The sequence below is a fragment of the Lactuca saligna genome, chromosome 4, assembly GCF_052625555.1.
Source record: "Lactuca saligna cultivar CGN05327 chromosome 4, ASM5262555v1, whole genome shotgun sequence".
NCBI classification, from domain to species: domain Eukaryota; kingdom Viridiplantae; phylum Streptophyta; class Magnoliopsida; order Asterales; family Asteraceae; genus Lactuca; species Lactuca saligna.
Window position 1 is genome coordinate 154,311,933 of NC_136420.1, and position 18,229 is coordinate 154,330,161.

Genomic DNA, 18,229 nt, shown 5'->3' on the forward strand with positions numbered 1-18,229 from the left:
AAAATAGCATTATCCACACGTCCGCACAATAGTTGTCCATCTACATTATAAAAGAAATCTCACTCTTTCTAAAAATAGATTGAATATAATAATAATACTTTTTTTAAATGCTTAAGTTTTTAAGCTACAACAAACCTATAATATAATATTTTTATAATTTAACACGTGCAATTGTTTAAACAAAATATACAATCAATCAATGCATAGATTTCCTTTTTCCACTCATGCTTTTGACCTAGCCCCTTAATCCGTGCATATGCATTTGACATAGCCACTTTGATCCGTGATCAAGTCAATGTTAACTCCTGAAATCTCGGCTATGAAAGAAATCTCGGCTAAGATCTTTCATTATGGCCAGCCTATATTGCGTCAATACCACATATCATTCATCCCCAAAAAAAAATATCGTAACTTTATTGTCATCATTTGATCGTTCTTGGTGACTATCCTTTTCCTGGTCTTCCACGAACACCCCTGCTACTCTATCTCGACCCAAAACAGGTAAAACACCCTGATTGTCCTTTCTATCTCTCTTTTGTTATGTCGTGAGTTCATGTTGATCAAAGATTTAATCAAAGTGAAAATGATGAATATTAAAGTTAAGCTGATTGGAGGTCTAACCTAATCTTTCTGGATATGTTGAGTTACGGGTTTTTGTGATTTTTTTCGGTTTTTTGTGTGTTTCGGATGGTACTATGTTTCTTTGCTTTGGATTTTTCGGTTTCAGGATTTGGAGCTTCTCCATGGTTAATTAGTTTGTCCCTAATTTATATCCCTTTATGGTAAGATTTTTCCCAAAGCATGAATAAAATTCCTAAGTTTTTAATCTAATCTTGGTTCTTCTTGATTTAGTTCTTACTTTAGTTTTGTCATGAATCATGCCCACAAATATGAATCACGTGGTAATCAAACCATGATTTCTCCTAAATAACCATCAAATATCCTAATCAACCTTATCAGAGGCTTTACATGGATAAAGAAAGTATTTGATAAGATCCATACATATCTTTTTCAGTTTCAGGTTAATTAAATGTAATTTGTTACACTGGTTGATGCAGGACTACATAAACTACAAGAGGTACATATATTTAAGGCTTGATGGATCCTCAACCATAAAACTATGAGTATAGCCTCATGATTTTAAGCATCATTTTGGTTTCATATTTCATATCAATAAATTTTAACTTTCAACTTTTATTCTTAATTGATAGTTCTAAAATCACTTCATATGGTTGTAAGTATGATTGGTACAAAGCACAACGATTTAAGAAAAGAATTCCACCTAACAGCAAGACCCTAATACCATTTACAGATGTTGCATCTATGGTATTTACAACCCTATATTTTCTGTATTTTTTGTTTTGGTATGCAATATAGATATCTTATATTTATGTTGACGTGTCTTCACCGCTTTAACTTGGATGAGCAATTCAAATGCATTTCAAATCTTCAAACACTTATTATATTCCTAATTGGACTTTAAAATTTGAAATTAGATTTCATACCCTCAAACATATATTACATTTTTGAAATCTTGATTTCATATCCTCCTCTCTTTCTCTTTAGATGGGCCTTCAACAATGAAGGAAATGGCTAATTTGTGGAGCTATGCATTTTTGGTTAGACCTAAATCTCTTATACTTTTATTTCACCAAGTTTTGTGTCATGCTTTCTTTTTTATATGTTCCATAATTGTAGTATTTGGACTACTGTATTATAATTTTATTAATTTTTTATTGTGTAGGTGAGAAGTGGGTTAAAAATGGTGAAAAACTAAAATTAGCAATCCTGTTAACTCTCTTCATTTTTTACTTTTACACTTTTTTTCCATAGGATCGTGTGTTTATGATGATTATATGGTGTGGTCCCATCTCAAAGATCCAAGAAACCTTCCATTTTCATATGTCGAATTAGTTTGGTACTATTTTACGGGCATGGAACCTATTTAACATTGTTATATTTGGTGTTTTCCAATTTCCCAAGCTTTTGCACTTCCCCTGTTTAAGCAAACATCAGTGGTTCCTGATGGCGTTGTTTATTAGACATAATTTTTTATTCACCTTGCATGAGACAAATATTCATGAACTATTGGAGAATAAAAGCACTTTGAGAGCACTTGACCGATGATATCTTCTCAGTAACTCTTCTAATTTTGTTGCGAGTACTTTATTTTGGTTCTTAAATGTATGTAAATGATATATTTCCCATTTTTACACTCAGTTAACGATCTCAGTCCTTGAAAATGTGTTACCAGGAAAAAGGATATATAATTGATTTTAGATGTTCTCATCTAACTAAATGAAACTAGAACTTAGCTCCTTGGTGCTTTTGTAAGTCAACTAAAAAATGTATCATAGGTGATTACTGTATTGTATTTTCTGATAATTAACCAATTTATGCATTGTATTTTGAATATTTTTCTTATTGTGCCATTCTACTTCGAAAATGTACCCATTTAAACCGTGGAAAATGTAAATATCATGCCTTTCAACATCTAATTTCAACATGCTTTCCACACAATCCCTTTTCTAAGTTTCCTTTTAATGGTTTTGTTTTAATGACCTCTTCCATGGAGCTCTTTTGTTTTGTCTCATCTACCTGATGGTGAATTTAGGAGGTTGTAGAATCTTTGTTAGTTGTATCATATGATATATATACAACTTAGTAAGATCTTTCTTCAAGTGTTGTTGCTTACACGTCTTCTGCATCACAATATAGGCAAAATGTTGTGATAAATAATGATTAAATCAGAGGTTTGATTCTTTTCCTATCATTAGCCAAATATAGTCTCAAATTACTGCATCATTTTGTGCTACTGTTGCTGGTGAGTTATCTTGTACTATAAAACTATGAGTATAGCCTCATGATTTTAAGCATCATTGTGCTTCACTCAAGGCTGAAAGATGTCATCATACAATACCACATGCCTTACTTGTAGGTAAGGCTTTATTATGTAACAAAACCCTAAATAATACCCCATCAATTACATGTATTGATTTTGTTTTTATTCCTTTAATTTTTTATATTTCATGCAAAAAAATAAAGCTTCATGTGATGGTGAGGTGACAACTTTAGTTAGTAATATAAATAGCGAAAATATATAAATTTGACTTTCTCTTTTTTTTTTGTCGGTTGGCTAACAAGTTTGTAGATGATGTCGGTAAATGAAGTGTTTGATCAAACTTAACTAGATGAACCCTTGATTTGAACAAGAGGATGTTAAAGAAGCTAATTTAAAGGAATTTAGAACCCAATCCTCTAGCATCAAGTTCATTAAGTCAAAACAATAACCCATATTATACTTTTTATTTGACAGAGGATTACAACAGCTTGAGTGGTTATTTATGGCAGTGAGTTTGGATGCAATAAACATGTATGTTGCTTCCATCTCTACTTGAATGTAGATGAATGAATAGATGATAATGTGAGAAACTGATTAGGAAATGTGGTTGTGCATCAAATTGTGTTGTTACTTGAATATATTGGTTGCTATGAAAAATATATGAGATTTTAAAAAGGAATCTGAAAAGTAATGCATTTAATCTATATATTATCATAATTTTATTATTTTTATTGATTTTTAGATGAGTTATGAAAAAACGTTGATAGTGTATAAGATTTTAATGCTTAATTCTTCGGTGTTTCCTTTGTTAATTACTTTTGAAGATTTTTAATTTAATTTTATCTATCATAAAAATTATTTATAAATTATTTATGCTTTATGATATTGGAATAATCCTTTTAACTACATTTCATCCATGTTTAGTTCCATTTGATTTTCTAAGAACTTTATGTAATACTTTATAATTTATGTTTTTTAGAATATAATTAGATAAATAATATAATTTAAAAAATTTTAAATAAAAAATAAATAAAAACTCAAATAAAAAGTATATGTCAAGTACAAAGCAACCCTCCCATCCATGGATGCATAGGTCAAGTTTAACTAATATTACGTATTAATATAAAATATGAAAATCTCCCATAAACTTCTAATATTTTGGATAAATTTACATTTTAATCCCAATTTTAATTTTTGAACAAAAAATCATGATTATCTAATTTTATATGATAACATGTCGTTTTCTATTGAAAAAACAAAAGATGTTCCGTTAATTTGGGTAAAAAAAATAACACTTAATTCGTTTTTTGCAAAAAAAAAAAAAAAAAAAAAAAAAGGCAAAATATAAAATAATCTGGATTTTTCTATTCAAAAAATAAAAATTTGGACAAAACCGAAATGTTACCCAAAATATTGATACTTTATTGAAGATTCTATTTATAAGTAACAAAAAAAAAAATTTTGAAAAAAAAAAAAAAAAAAAAGAATAAATACTAACATGGACGAAATTGACGGATCCATGGTTAAGAAGGGATAATCCATAAAAAACATTACTTTTTAAAATTATTGTTTGAAATCAATGGTCGGTCATATGCAATGTTTTATTTTAAAGATAACAGTAACTCAAAATATAAATGTATTTTTATTTTTATTCTAATTTTTTTTTTTTTTGTAACACAAACAACTTACTATTATTTTTAACCTAAAAATACAGACAGGCTTCTATTTTTAGTTCAAAGCATTAACAAACTTTTATTTTAATTATTTTTATCTCAATCCAAAAATAGTATGTCGAAAGAGGTTGTAACAAGAAAAAGAGATGGTGCTTGTGAGCGATACGTTGTAATAAATTAGAAATGATTTATTTTCAACACAATGAATCTAATATATGAAAACATCTATCCAACATACACAAAAACGATGAATCTATTAAACATTATTTATCAAAAAGAAAATGAATCGTTGAATTGAAACTAATGTTTATTGATACTTGCCAATAAATTCTATTATTTTTAACATGTTTCCGAATGAATTTGATTGCCGAAAAAAACTATTCGTCGTCGCCGCTTTGCGTGGATAATCGACTAGTATATATATATATATATATATATATATATATATATATATATATATATATATATATATATATATATATATATATATATATATATATATCTTCTAACAACCATTTAAAATGAACGATTGTCTAATAACTATGGAAAAAATATAAGAAAATAACTCCGTGGGAGGGAATTCAATCATTCTCTAAAAGCTTGTAGCTCGTTATTATCATGTGTGGTGGAAATTTGTCCCATTTTAAAGGATTCAAATTCCGTTGCTGATAAATGAATAGATTTTAAAATACAGTTAATGGATATATGCGTTAGCCATTTAAAAAAAAATCTCCAACTGATTGAAAAGATAATAATCACTATATATTGGCCCCTTTTTTAATATTTTAACGAATAGCTTAAAGAGAAAAATATACAAAAATCTTTATATATATATATATATATATATATATATATATATATATATATATATATATATATATATATATATATATATATATATATCAGGTTCATGTGAGACCATTCTAATTTTGTGAGACCGTGAGACCAAATCTAAAAATAATTTTAAAATGCAAAATAAATGGAAAAATCCAAAAATTCTTTTTTTAAATATTATTTTTGGAACTTGAATTAACTAAAAAAAAATTTAAAAAAAATAAAAAAAATCCCTTTTTTTTTGAAAAATACGTGAAATATTCTAAATAGTATATTACACTGATATATTATAAAAATAATTTTAAAATGAAAAATAAATAGAAAAATCAAAAAATTCTATTTTTAACTATTATTTTCGGAACTTGAATTAACTAAAAAAATTAAAAAAATAAAAAAAATAAAAAAATGCGTCTCACGGTCTCACAAAATTAGGTCGTCTCACATGAACCTAACCCTATATATATATATATATATATATATATATATATATATATATATATATATATATATATATATATATATATATAAGGTTCAAATGAAAACCATAAAAGATTAAAAACCTAAGAACCAACTAATTAAATTTAACCCACTTTTTACATAATACTCGTTATATTCAAAATTAGATCTAGACTTGGATTTGTTCTCTCTCTCTCTCTCTCTCTCTCTCTCTCTCTCTCTCTCTCTCTCTCTTACCTTCTACCGCTGCCAACCACCACCGCCTACGCCGACACCGTCGTCGTCGCCGGAATACAACAATCTTCAGATTCGGAGCCGCCGCCTTCAGATCTGAATCATTTACCTTCAGATCTGGTGCATTCGCCTTCATATCTACAACCCCCAACTTTAGATTTGCCATCAACACCGAGCGCCGCCTCCAGATGTCCGACCACCTCTAGATAAATTCAGATCTGATGTAGATCTAAGAATTTGGTGTTATTATACAAATGTTTTGTTCCAGAACTCTTGAACTTATTTTTTTCTCTGAAATGTTCTATCACCGGCGAAAATATTTGTCAAATTTGTACCAGATCTGTTATGTGTCACCTCTTTCCCATGTATAACTCATTTTCGTCTTTGTCTCTCTTATTTTTGGTCAAAACACCACCAAATCGACATCTGATCTGATGTTTTTGTCTATTTTCAGGTTAGATCTGGTGTGTGTATGGTGTTTACATTGATGGTGTTTACGAAAGGAAGTTCTGAAAAAAAAAAAAAAAAGATGCACACAAGGTGTTTGATGAAATGCCTCAATGAAATTTGGTAAGTTATTAAGTTGTGAATTAAGTTGTGAATGCATATTTTTTGTATATTTAAGTATGAAGTTTGTGTATTTAGCTGTGATATGTGTTTAAAATTGCGAATTGAATGTATTAAGCTGTGAATTTGTTGTTTAAATTGTAAATTGACTATATTAAACTGTGAGTTTTGTATATTTAACTATGAATTAATTGTATTAAACTATGAATTGATTGTATTAAATTCTTTAGTTGAAAATATGCTTTTGAATGCATATTTTTTTGGGTATTAAACAGTGAATTTTCTATATTTAACTATGAATTAAAAGTTTTAAGTTGATATTATGTTTTTCTACTTGCATTTGTTGTAGATCTCTATTATATTTTTTTTTTCTGTTAATGTGTGAATTTAATATTTTAATCTCTCATTTGTCATATAATTTTGTTAATCTTAGTTTTAACTGCTATTAACTTGTGAATGTATAATTTTATTTGAACTAAACTTTAAATTTGTTATACTAGTTTGTGAAATTTATATATTAAATTGTGTATTAATTGTAATAAGTGTTTTAACTTGATAATATGGATGTGAATACTACTTTTTGTGTATTAAAATGTGAATTTAGTCTACTAAGTTGTCATTTTTGTGTTTTAAACTGTGAATTGATTACATTAAGCTTTGAATTTTCTGTTTAAACTACGAATTGACTGTATTAAGCTGTGAATTTTCTGTTTGAACTGTAAATTGACTAGATTAAGTTGTGAATTATGTGTATGAAACTATGAAGTTACTTGTATTAAGCTATGAATTTTGTGTATAAACTTTGTATTGACTATATAAAGAATGTTAAGCTTAAAATATGGTTATGGATGCATACTTTTTGTGTATTAAACTTTGAATTTTGTGTATTAAACTATGACTTTTGTGTTTTAAACTGTGAATTTACTGCATGAAACTGTATATTTTCTTCCTAGACTATGAATTGACTATATTAAGCTGTAAATTTTGTGTATTAAATTATGAGTTGATTGTATAAAGTTGTGAATGAATTGACATTAAGCTGTGATTATTTTATAATTTTTTTTGCTTTTGAAATAATGTAAATTTTATTCACGACTTAATATATTAAATTCACAATTTAAAATATGAATGATTTATGTATAAATTTTTTTGTTAATTTTTTTCTGAATATATTTATTTGTTGCGTTGTATAAGTATATAAGAATACATTAGTTTTAATAATAATTTTGCATTAAATTCAAAATGAGTGAAATAAATGGTTTTATTAGACCGTGAATGTAGTATTTATGTTATTAATGCATGACTTTGTTTACAGATCTAATTTAAAAGAAAATAATTGTTGCGATGCTGGTATAGGTGGTTGGTGGCAGCATGTGGTGGTGGTGGTAGTAGGGTTTGAAATTTTGATTTTTTTAAGTTTGTGAATTAGTATAAAATGGTTTGTATTAAATTGTGAATTTTGTGAAATAAATTACGAATGGACTGTATAAACTTGTAATTTATATAAGTTTTTTTTGGAAAGGGAACTTCCCTAACGAGAGTTTCCGGGCCAGCTTTCGCGCACCGACTAATCCTCGCTGCAAACATGAGGCTTTGCCTCATGCCCTGTAGTAACTGCAGGCGAACCTCCATGGCCACAAGGACTTAGTAGTGCCAGGATTTGAACATGGGTCAATAGGTTACCCACCATATCTTTCACATGCCTTACCAAGTCAAATATGAGAACATATAATAATGGAAATATTATACTGCAAAAATTACAATTTTGCTCTTTTTGTATCGAAAAGAGAGATAAAAAAAGATTTTTACATGTTTAACAAGAATATCATATAAATATTTATTAACTAATGAAGTTCTTAGGTTCTTAATCTTTTATGGTTCTCATTTGAACCACTCCCTATATATATATATATATATATATATATATATATATATATATATATATATATATATATATATATATATATATATATATATATATATATATATATATATAATCATTATTAGTTTTTCACTTTTATCTTGTCAATGATCCGAACACTTTCTTGTTGCTTTTAGCTTAATTTAGGAACAAGTTAAACCATTTTAATTAGACTTATCCAATTTTAGACCACATTGACTATTTATAGTTAATCGGTAATCACTACACCCCTATAACAAAATTTCTTGAATCACCAATATATACACAAGGCTAGATGTGTCTTCTTCTTGAAGACCCAAGCTTGGCTAAAGAGAGATTCACACTCAATCTGAAAACTCTAATTACTATTAAATATTTATTATTTTTCTACATCCTATCTTTCAATATTCTGTAGTTCTAATGTGTTAGCCTCATTTTCATTGCTTCATAATAACAAAGCAGGGTCGACTAAACAACTTTGTAAACATCAATATCTTTATTTCATTTAGAACCTTCATGTTTATGTAATTATGTTACATCTAGTGGGTTTTCGCCAGCTTGTGAAGAACGTTAGCGTTTAAAAAATATTCCAATAAACAAATCAAATTCATCGAACAATAAACACTGCATTAAACTTGCCTTAGTCAACGTGTACTACTTTCAAAATTAAACTGCTACAGTACCAACTAGATTCTTTTGTGGGCCCATCGTCTTTCTAAATTAAAACGTCTCCCTCACCTATTATCATTATTCCTATTTCATCCTCATACTATTGGTTTAATGTTAAAAGTCTCTAACTATGAAAACAAAATTCTATATACTCGGTCATTCGTATATCTTGGCTCATAATATTTTTTATTAACACCTAATGAACACTTGAAAAAACGAAATATTTTAGTTGGTATGTTTAACTATTATTGATCTAATATAGGGATAAGCAAAGGAACCGATCTGGTTGGAACCGGCCTGAACCGGACCTGGTCCGGGAACCGAAGTCGTCCGAAATTAAGAAACGAATCGGACCGCCGGTTCTACCAGTTCCCAGTTCTTGCCATGTCTTCAATGTTGGAACCGGTCCTCAGGAAATAGCAACATACGGTTCCGGTTTTTGTCGGTTCTATTGGTTTTTGCCGGTTCCACCGGTTCCGGTTCTACTGATTCCTGTTCCTACCGGTTCCAAAAATCCACAAAATTATCGTCCCGATCCCATCCTGATTGGTTCTATCCGGTTTCGGTTTCGGTACTGATTCCGACCAGTTCCCCAGTCCAAATGTTCATCCCTAATCAAATATCCTTTGATAAAACAAGTTTAACAAAAGTTTTTGTAAACCAAATTAAAGATGATAGTTTATGTGAAAATTAAGAATAAACATGTAAAAGAAACACAATATATATATATATATATATATATATATATATATATATATATATATATATATATATATATATATATATATATATATATACTTCTTATATTTTCTTCGCTTATGAGAGATATTAATAACAACTATATTTTAAATATCTATAATTTGATTATTAATAAAAATATATTTCTCTTGTCTTTTTTTCATATTTTAGATATTGTACTGATAATATTGACAAAATTGTTGTTTAGATTGATACAAAATGCCCAAAAATTAACCGTTGCATAATATTATGATGGTTTTCTGGTGATGATGACAAAGTTCTAATTGAATCCTCCAATACATCATTCATTCTAATAACATAACAAGAAAGTATACGAAGGAGATGCAAGCATTATGTAGATTATACTAATATATTTAGGGACAAAGCCATAATTTTTTTTAATAAAAATGCTTAAAAGAGATTCATTTTAAACAGTGTTGTAAAAATCCCGATTAGGTCCTGATTAATCTTCGATTAATCCCTAAGCACTACTCGACCGATTAGAAAGCGTCTAGCGATTAATCCATGCATACACAATGACTGAAACAGTAGAACCAGATGAAATTTTAATACTTTGAAGAATTTATATCTCAATAAAAACTATTTGAAGTATGATTATTGTTGTATTTATCATATTAACCTATTTTGTTAAGATATTAGTGGCATTTATAAAGTTTTATATGATATTAGTCATATTTAATTTCTTAAAATCTAACAAATTAGCAATTAATTGTTCCCGATTAATCTCTGCCTAGCCGATTAATCCCTTAACCCCAGTCCACCGATTAGCTAACGTCGAACGATTTTTACAATCTTGATTTTAAATAAGAATAACTTAAAATGGATGGTGAGCTTTTAGGTATAATTATTTTTAGTTGGTTGTAAACTTGTAGTCCAATTAAAAGAGGTAAATTAGAACTATCCTACTATCTTTCTTGATCGTTATCTTACTGATGTGTTTGATCCTCGATATTAAAATACATTTATGAAGTTTTTTTTAGGGTTTCTCGAGCTTTAAACTGAAATCTCTACTTAGATCATGTCATTAAATAGAAAAATTACATGTTTATTTGCATTATTAAAATATGTTTACATTTTTTTAACATGAAAATGATCTTTCTGATGAATCAAATATGAATTGGTTGAACACTTAAAACTTTAGGGTTTTTTTGGATATTGGATTTAAAGTAACAAGGGCTATATATAACAATTAAACAACTGAAAGGGACTTCATTGTAAATTATTCCTCAAAAATTTACCTTTCTTCTTCCGTCAAAACTCCGTCGACACGAGTACTCAGCACGTGTGACTTCTTTCCTCAGTTTCAGACACATCTGCCTCACTCTCAAACACACACAAACTCCATAGCAGATTGGTGTTTTTTAACTACTTTACAAGCTTAAAAAGGGGAGAAAAGAATCACACTTGTTGCTGCTTTCACCACTGGTGATCGAAGTTGGGAGCTGCCAGAAACCGGAAAACTGACTGTTTCACCGGTTTCTGCCTCTAGAAATTTGCCAGATGATTGAAGTGGCATTGTTCATACATCGATCCGTATAAGAAAAGTCAAATTTTGCAGATTAAACAGGAAGTAACTGAGAAGATCTACTTGCTCAGCTTCAGAGATCATTTCCTCGATCTATCCGAAATTTTCAACGCCCGTTACAATTGAATCAAAGGCATTCAGCAAATTAGTAAGTCTTCGTGATTACTGATTTTCTGTTTCCTTTATTGAATCGTAAATTCTCGTAGCATATTATATGTATTGAGTTTGTTCTTCAAGATTCAAAAGCGAGGCGATTATCAGTCAACTCTCCAATTCACTTACCGACAAAAGCGCAGACAAAGGAATCTATAATTTGTGTGAGACCCTGAATTTCCAAATCTACAATGTGATCCTGAAGTTAATAACTTATAGGCTGTATGTTTACAAAGAATTGAATCTGCAATAATTTTTTCCCTAATTATGATCGACGTTAACTAAGTATTCATTATGCACCTTCTTGTAACATATTTACTGAATTTTCACTAGTCAACTCTGATGACGATGATGATTCTTTCTTGTGTCAAATAACCTGAAACAATGTGTATTACATTGTGCAGGATGCAACTCTAGGATTGATTTTTTCGAAGCTCTCATTATTCTGCTTAAACCCTAATATCAAGAATGTTGGATATATACTCTCATAGTCTCAGAAATGACGTGGTATGATCTTATGCTGCTTGAAATCAATTGAAAGGAAATATGGATGAATACAATCGAATAGATGTGCAAAGAAACTCAGGGAGACAATCATCACGCCCAGTCTCAAAGTCATTATTATCAGGTAAATCAACACCTAGAGGTTCCCCTTCATTTAGAAGATTAAACTCCAGTCGAACCCCTAGAAAAGATGGAAGAACAGGTGGATTTGGTACTAATCGTTTCAAAAGCAACCGAATTGTGCTTTGGTTGCTTCTGATCACTCTTTGGGCTTATGCTGGATTCTATATCCAATCAAGGTGGGCTCATGGTGACAACAAAGAAGGGATCTTTGGGGGAAATGATTCAAATGATGAAACTGATAAAACCAAATCTGAACAAGTTCATAGGAGGGATTTGAGTGTGAGTAACCACTCATTCACAGATCAAGTTGTGATCAATGTCAATCAGCCTGATGTAAAGAAGACAAATAATATGGTCAAGAACATATCTAATGGTGTACCAAAGTCACACACAATTGTACCCATAAAGAAACGAACTAAAAGATCAAGGCGTAGCTCTAAACGTGGTAATAAAAAAAAGGGTTTGGAAACTGAGATTAGTAAGAATCTTGAAATTCAAGAAGAACAACTTCCTAACACAAATGCTACTTATGGGATGTTATTTGGTCCATTTGGTTCAATAGAAGACAAAGTTTTGGAATGGAGTCCTACAAAGCGATCAGGAACGTGTGATAGGAAAAGTCAATTTGCTCGTCTTGTTTGGTCAAGAAAATTTGTTTTGATATTCCATGAGCTATCAATGACTGGAGCTCCACTTTCAATGATGGAGTTAGCAACTGAGCTTTTAAGCTGTGGAGCAACTGTTTCTGTAGTTGCTCTTAGCAGAAGAGGTGGATTGCTAACCGAACTTGCAAGAAAAAAAATTAGGGTTCTTGAAGACAAAGATAAAGTCAGCTTCAAAACTGCCATGAAAGCAGATCTTGTCATTGCAGGTTCAGCTGTATGCTCATCATGGATTGGTAAGAAACTAAGGCCATGTTTGGCGTACTAGCTGTAAAGCTAGCTGATAACTGAAAAGCTAGCTGATAAAAAATGACATTTGGTAAAAAATTAAAACTAGCTGAAATATATAAAATGGCATATAAGGACATTTAGGATAACGAGTTTTCTATAATTAATTAAAGGTATATTTGGAATATTTTAAAAAAGCTCCAGAAAAGCTAGTCTAAGTATCTTTTAAAAAAAAAAAATTAACTGGCTTATAAGCTATTTTTTGGTTTGTCAAACATGACAAGTTAAAAAACCTCGAAAAATAAACTAGTTTATCAGCTAGCTGTGGTGTGTCAAACACAGTCTGAGATCTAAGAACCTTTTGTAATTTTTTTATAAACTTTGTGTTTTAAGTTTTTATGACAATTAGAGTGATGATGACAGAGCAATATCTTGATCACTCTGTGGCTGGGACACGTCAGCTTGTGTGGTGGATCATGGAGAATCGACGCGAGTATTTTGACCGGTCAAAGCTTGTTCTAAACCGTGTAAAACAATTGGTTTTCCTTTCTGAATCACAATCTAAACAATGGATGGATTGGTGTAAAGAAGAAAATATCGAATTCAAGTCACCACCCTCTTTGGTTCCACTCTCGGTTAACGATGAGCTAGCTTTTGTAGCTGGAATAAATTGTTCCCTAAATACCCCTGCATTCACCGCTGAAAAGATGCTGGAAAAAAGATTGATGTTAAGAAAAATAATCAGAGAAGAAATGGGAGTCAAAGATAGTGATATGCTTGTGATGGCATTGAGCAGTATAAACCCTGGGAAGGGTCATTTTTTGCTTCTTGAATCTTTAGAGTTGACAGTTGATAAAAGTCAAAGAGGATTGGTTGACCATGGTGAAAGTTTAAAGAAAATGTTGAGAGGAAGTGAGGAAAAAAAACAGGGGGGAGAGATTAAGCTCTTAATTGGTTCAGTTGGGTCAAAGAGCAATAAGGTGTTTTACGTAAAATCACTCCTTAAGTTCTTATCGAATCATTCGGATTTGGAAAAATCCGTGTTATGGACCCCAGCAACAACACGTGTTGCCTCTCTTTACTCTGCAGCAGATGTCTATGTTATAAATTCTCAGGTGACAATTATACCTTTACTTTTTGCTTATAAAGTTTTGACTTAATAAACATGAAATACGATTGACTGAATAAGGATAAGCACAGGGGATTGGAGAAACATTTGGAAGAGTAACAATTGAAGCAATGGCATTTGGTATTCCAGTAAGTCACTCTAAATTAGTAAAAAAAAATTAGACTTTTATAGTTTTATATATCTAATTATAATTATACAATTTGTGTGTTTTGATTAGGTGCTTGGGACAGATTCAGGGGGCACGAAAGAGATTGTGGAACAAAACGTAACGGGTCTTTTACATCCAATTGGGCATCAAGGAACAAGTATTCTTTCCAAAAACCTTCAATATTTACTAAAAAACCCATCAGAACGACAGCGTATGGGACTCCAAGGAAGACAAAAAGTTCAAAACATGTACTTGAAAAAGCACATGTACAAGATCTTTTGGGAAGTTCTATACAACACCATGAGAATAAAATAAACTTTGCCCACTGTTTCTCATGATTTTCACTGAAATGACAGAAACAATGAGCAAAATCCAAAACTATTTATATTTATTCGTATTCTTTAATCAAAAAAGTTATGTTATGTTCAAAAAACAAAATTTGAACTATTATATATTTATATATATAGTTTCTGTACATTTTTTTATATTTCCAAACAACAACCGGACTGAACGTGGCCGGAATATTCCTCCGGCGTCTCCACCTTTTTCCACGTGTGGCTCTTCAGATCTAACACGTACACCCCATGACTTTTACCAAATCCAACAGATCCAACGGCTAATAACCTTCCTTCACATCCGATTACACAATGTACTCTATCCAGATCCTTTGGGATCCTCGTTTTAAAGGAATGATCCAGTGCTACGATCACACCATCTTGATACATGTACATCACATCATCACCACCGTCCACGCATGTTCTCGGACACGTGTCAGTTCCCAAGAACTCATCTTCTTTTTTTTCCCATCGCCACGTGGAAACATCGAAAGCTTCTGCGCTTGTCCCAAAGTTCCCTTGCATTGATGTGTTGTACCCACCAATGACGTAGAATTTGCCACGGTGGAAAGCTCCTTTGCATTCGTCACGCTCGTCTGCCATGTCAGGTAGTATGACCCATATATCGTCCGCCACGTCATACATCATCCCTGACCGGAGTGCATTCTTTTCGTTATCATGTCCGCCGCCGACGAACACTCTCCGGTCATTATCCGACGCACATCCAAAAAACGACCTTGTACTCCCTGGCATATCGGGCCCACGTCGCCACGTGGTGGAGACGAAGTTATACACAAAAACAAAATTCGAAGCCTCCCAGTTCCCCGGGCTTAACCCGCCCATCACCACAAGATTATACCCGACCGGAGCAACCTGACAAAAATAAGGTAACCCGTCGGAAAACCCAGGGATCGGCGGCAGCTCACTCCAGTCACCCGTTTCCGGCTCGTAAACGGAGAGACGGTAAACCGGTGTAGTTATATACTTCCGTAACCCGTGGTTCATGTTCGAATCAAGCCGCGACTGCACCATCACGACGATGCGACGGCTCATCCCGGCGGACTTGCGGTGGTTCCGAAACAGAGGAAGGTCAATCTCCGACTTCCAGCTCCGGCAAACGGAGGCGGCGGAGGAGAAGTGGTTGTAAGGGACGCGAATCAGACACTCTAAACCGACATCATTGGGGAGACCTGGTATGAGGTCCATGAATTAGGAGTGAAATTGAAAAAGGAGATATGGAGTATGTGAGTATGTGTGAGAATGAAGTAATGGAGGTTAAATAAATAAAGGGTGTGGAATGCTTCTAGAAAGTATTGAGTTGAGTGAGTGAGTGAGGCGGGGAATCGGATAATAAGACGAAAAGAAGTTTAAACGGAAAGCGGTGAGACGTGATACGGACCCATTGGCCGTATTTTGTTTTGGACTTTTGGTTTCTTCGAGTTGACGGTTTTCTCTTTTGTTACGGACACGGTGTGCTTTAACAAAATAATGGATGGTATTAAAGTGCCTTTTGGCATAACAATGATAAAATAGTAAAAAGTATATCTATATATAATTTTGTTTCCATTGTAAAATATAGATTATGTTTTATTATTTCAAATTTAAAATAGATCTAATACAAATTAGGGTTTGTTGGCGGCAATTTTTTTAGAATTTTAAGAAACTTTTAAATTTTAAAAAAGAATCAAATAAAAGAAAAGATGTTGGGAACGCAAGCTTATAGTTTTCGTTTTAAACAGGAAAACTATTAATTCGAATCTTGCTGCATGAAATAGTGTTTAAGAAAAAGTTCATGCATCGTATAATAATTTTACTATATCACCTTTAAAAATATAACTTATATATTTATTTTTTTATTGGGATTCGAATTTATATTTTTACCTTGATTAACCAATTATAATATTGATCACAATAATTATTAAAATTGAAAGTGGGCAACCAAGTAACCATAACTTAGGGTAAGTGGATTGGAGGTTTAGCATTTTAGCTGGCGGATGGCATGGTTTTGAAACACCCTTTGGCCAATAGCTTTATATTTTAAATTATCTTTGTATTTTTGGTATTTGTGTGGTCCTTCCATATTTTGCCCATAATAATAGCTTTTACCATGGTTTGTATTATATATTGGTGGAATGCTATATTGAATGTTATGAGAAAATTATTTGTCAACATGGTATCACGCCAATAATCTACCATTGTCTCTTTCTTCCTATTATCGATCCCCTCTTTTACAGTCAACTTCTCTTTGTCAATATCTTCTTCTCATCTCTTACTTTCTCTCTTAATTCTTCTCTTCAATGACCACCTCACTTGATAAAATGTATGGAATCACCAACATCAAACCTATGTTCCGCTAATTCTGGATCTTGACAAGCTAAACTATGATGCTTGGCGTGAATTTTTTAAGAACCATTGTATTGCATATAAGGTCTTCGGTCACCTTGATGGCACAAATCACAAACCAACTAATCAGGATTGGTGTACTGCTGATTCAATCATCAAACAATGGTTGTTCGGCACTCTCTCCCAACCTCTCATTCAAACCATTTTGATACCTGATGCAATAGCCGCTCAACTGTGGAAAGTCATCGAAGATCTTTTCCATGACAACAAAGAAGCCAATGCAATTGAACTCGAGAATCAACTCAGAAACATTACTATCGGTGATTCCACTGTCATGGAATACTACACTCGTATCAAAACCATATCAGATCTTCTAGCCAATATTGGCTCTAAAGTTTCGGAACGCACGCTAGTCACCTAGGCCCTCAATGGTCTGTCATCAAAGTTTGATCACATTACTACTACAATTTTCCACAAAAATCTGTTTCCTACTCTCCTATAGATGCGTTCTATGCTCTTGATAGAAGAAACATTGCAAACTCAACAGCACCGTATACCTCAAGCCTCTCACACGGATTCTTCATCTTCTCTTCAAGTTTTGAATGTTCATCAGCAGCCTTAATCTTCTTTTTCTGGAAATTCCCATGGTGTTCGGAATCGGGGAGGTGATAGGGGGAGAAACAGTGGCAGAGGGCGAAATAGCCACCGAAATAATGGTGGTGTGTCTTCCTTCCTGCCAACAGCAAACAACCCTAGCGGTCGCTAGGTTTTTATCCTAATTGATAAAGAATTTGTGGGTTGCTTCCTCCTCCAAATCAGATGAGATGGCCCAGTACTTCTCAGTCCCCTTCTCGCCAGCAACCAACTTGGCCCAATCAGCAGTTAGCCCATCAGTCTTTTCTTGCTGGACCTCAACAACTTTAGCCTTTTAATTGGAAACAGGCCCAATTTTATGCGGATCAACCCACAACTCTTCATCAATCTTTCATCACTATGAATCTTCAGGATCTCGACACCACAAATTGGTACATAGATGTCGGGGCAACTGCTCACCTTCATGTCGACTCGGGTATTCTAAATTCCATTAAAAATAATTTCAATAATTTTTCAGTTATAGTAGGTGATGGATCTTGTATTCCGGTTAC

The 18,229-nt window shown here is 31.9% G+C and overlaps 2 protein-coding genes and 1 long non-coding RNA gene across 7 annotated transcripts; 2 read left to right on the plus strand and 1 right to left on the minus strand.

The window, feature by feature from the left end:
- The first annotated feature begins 261 nt into the window (after positions 1-261).
- Positions 262-2,124, plus strand: LOC145042963 (uncharacterized). 4 transcript variants are annotated; one of them, XR_013680825.1, is made up of 6 exons: positions 262-501; positions 728-782; positions 1,016-1,124; positions 1,212-1,326; positions 1,567-1,619; positions 1,745-2,124. It is a non-coding gene; the product is annotated as an uncharacterized LOC145042963 (long non-coding RNA). The 4 variants fall into 4 exon arrangements; XR_013680826.1 differs by having other exon boundaries at positions 263-501; positions 1,059-1,124; XR_013680824.1 differs by lacking the exon at positions 728-782 and having other exon boundaries at positions 264-501.
- A 9,078-nt stretch (positions 2,125-11,202) lies between these two features.
- LOC145042964 (uncharacterized) lies at positions 11,203-14,881 on the plus strand. Of its 2 annotated transcripts, XM_078991493.1 has the most exons (6): positions 11,203-11,607; positions 11,697-11,776; positions 12,017-13,137; positions 13,553-14,244; positions 14,330-14,386; positions 14,476-14,881. In XM_078991493.1, exons 3-6 carry the CDS (start codon positions 12,159-12,161, stop codon positions 14,719-14,721), a joined length of 1,974 nt encoding a protein of 657 aa, XP_078847619.1. In that variant the 5' UTR covers positions 11,203-11,607; positions 11,697-11,776; positions 12,017-12,158; the 3' UTR covers positions 14,722-14,881. The 2 variants fall into 2 exon arrangements, with proteins under 2 accessions (XP_078847619.1, XP_078847618.1); XM_078991492.1 differs by lacking the exon at positions 11,697-11,776.
- LOC145042965 (F-box/kelch-repeat protein At1g80440-like) lies at positions 14,769-16,009 on the minus strand. The gene has a single exon (XM_078991494.1). It carries the CDS (start codon positions 15,945-15,947, stop codon positions 14,889-14,891), a length of 1,059 nt encoding a protein of 352 aa, XP_078847620.1. The 5' UTR covers positions 15,948-16,009; the 3' UTR covers positions 14,769-14,888.
- Between the last annotated feature and the right edge of the window lie 2,220 nt (positions 16,010-18,229).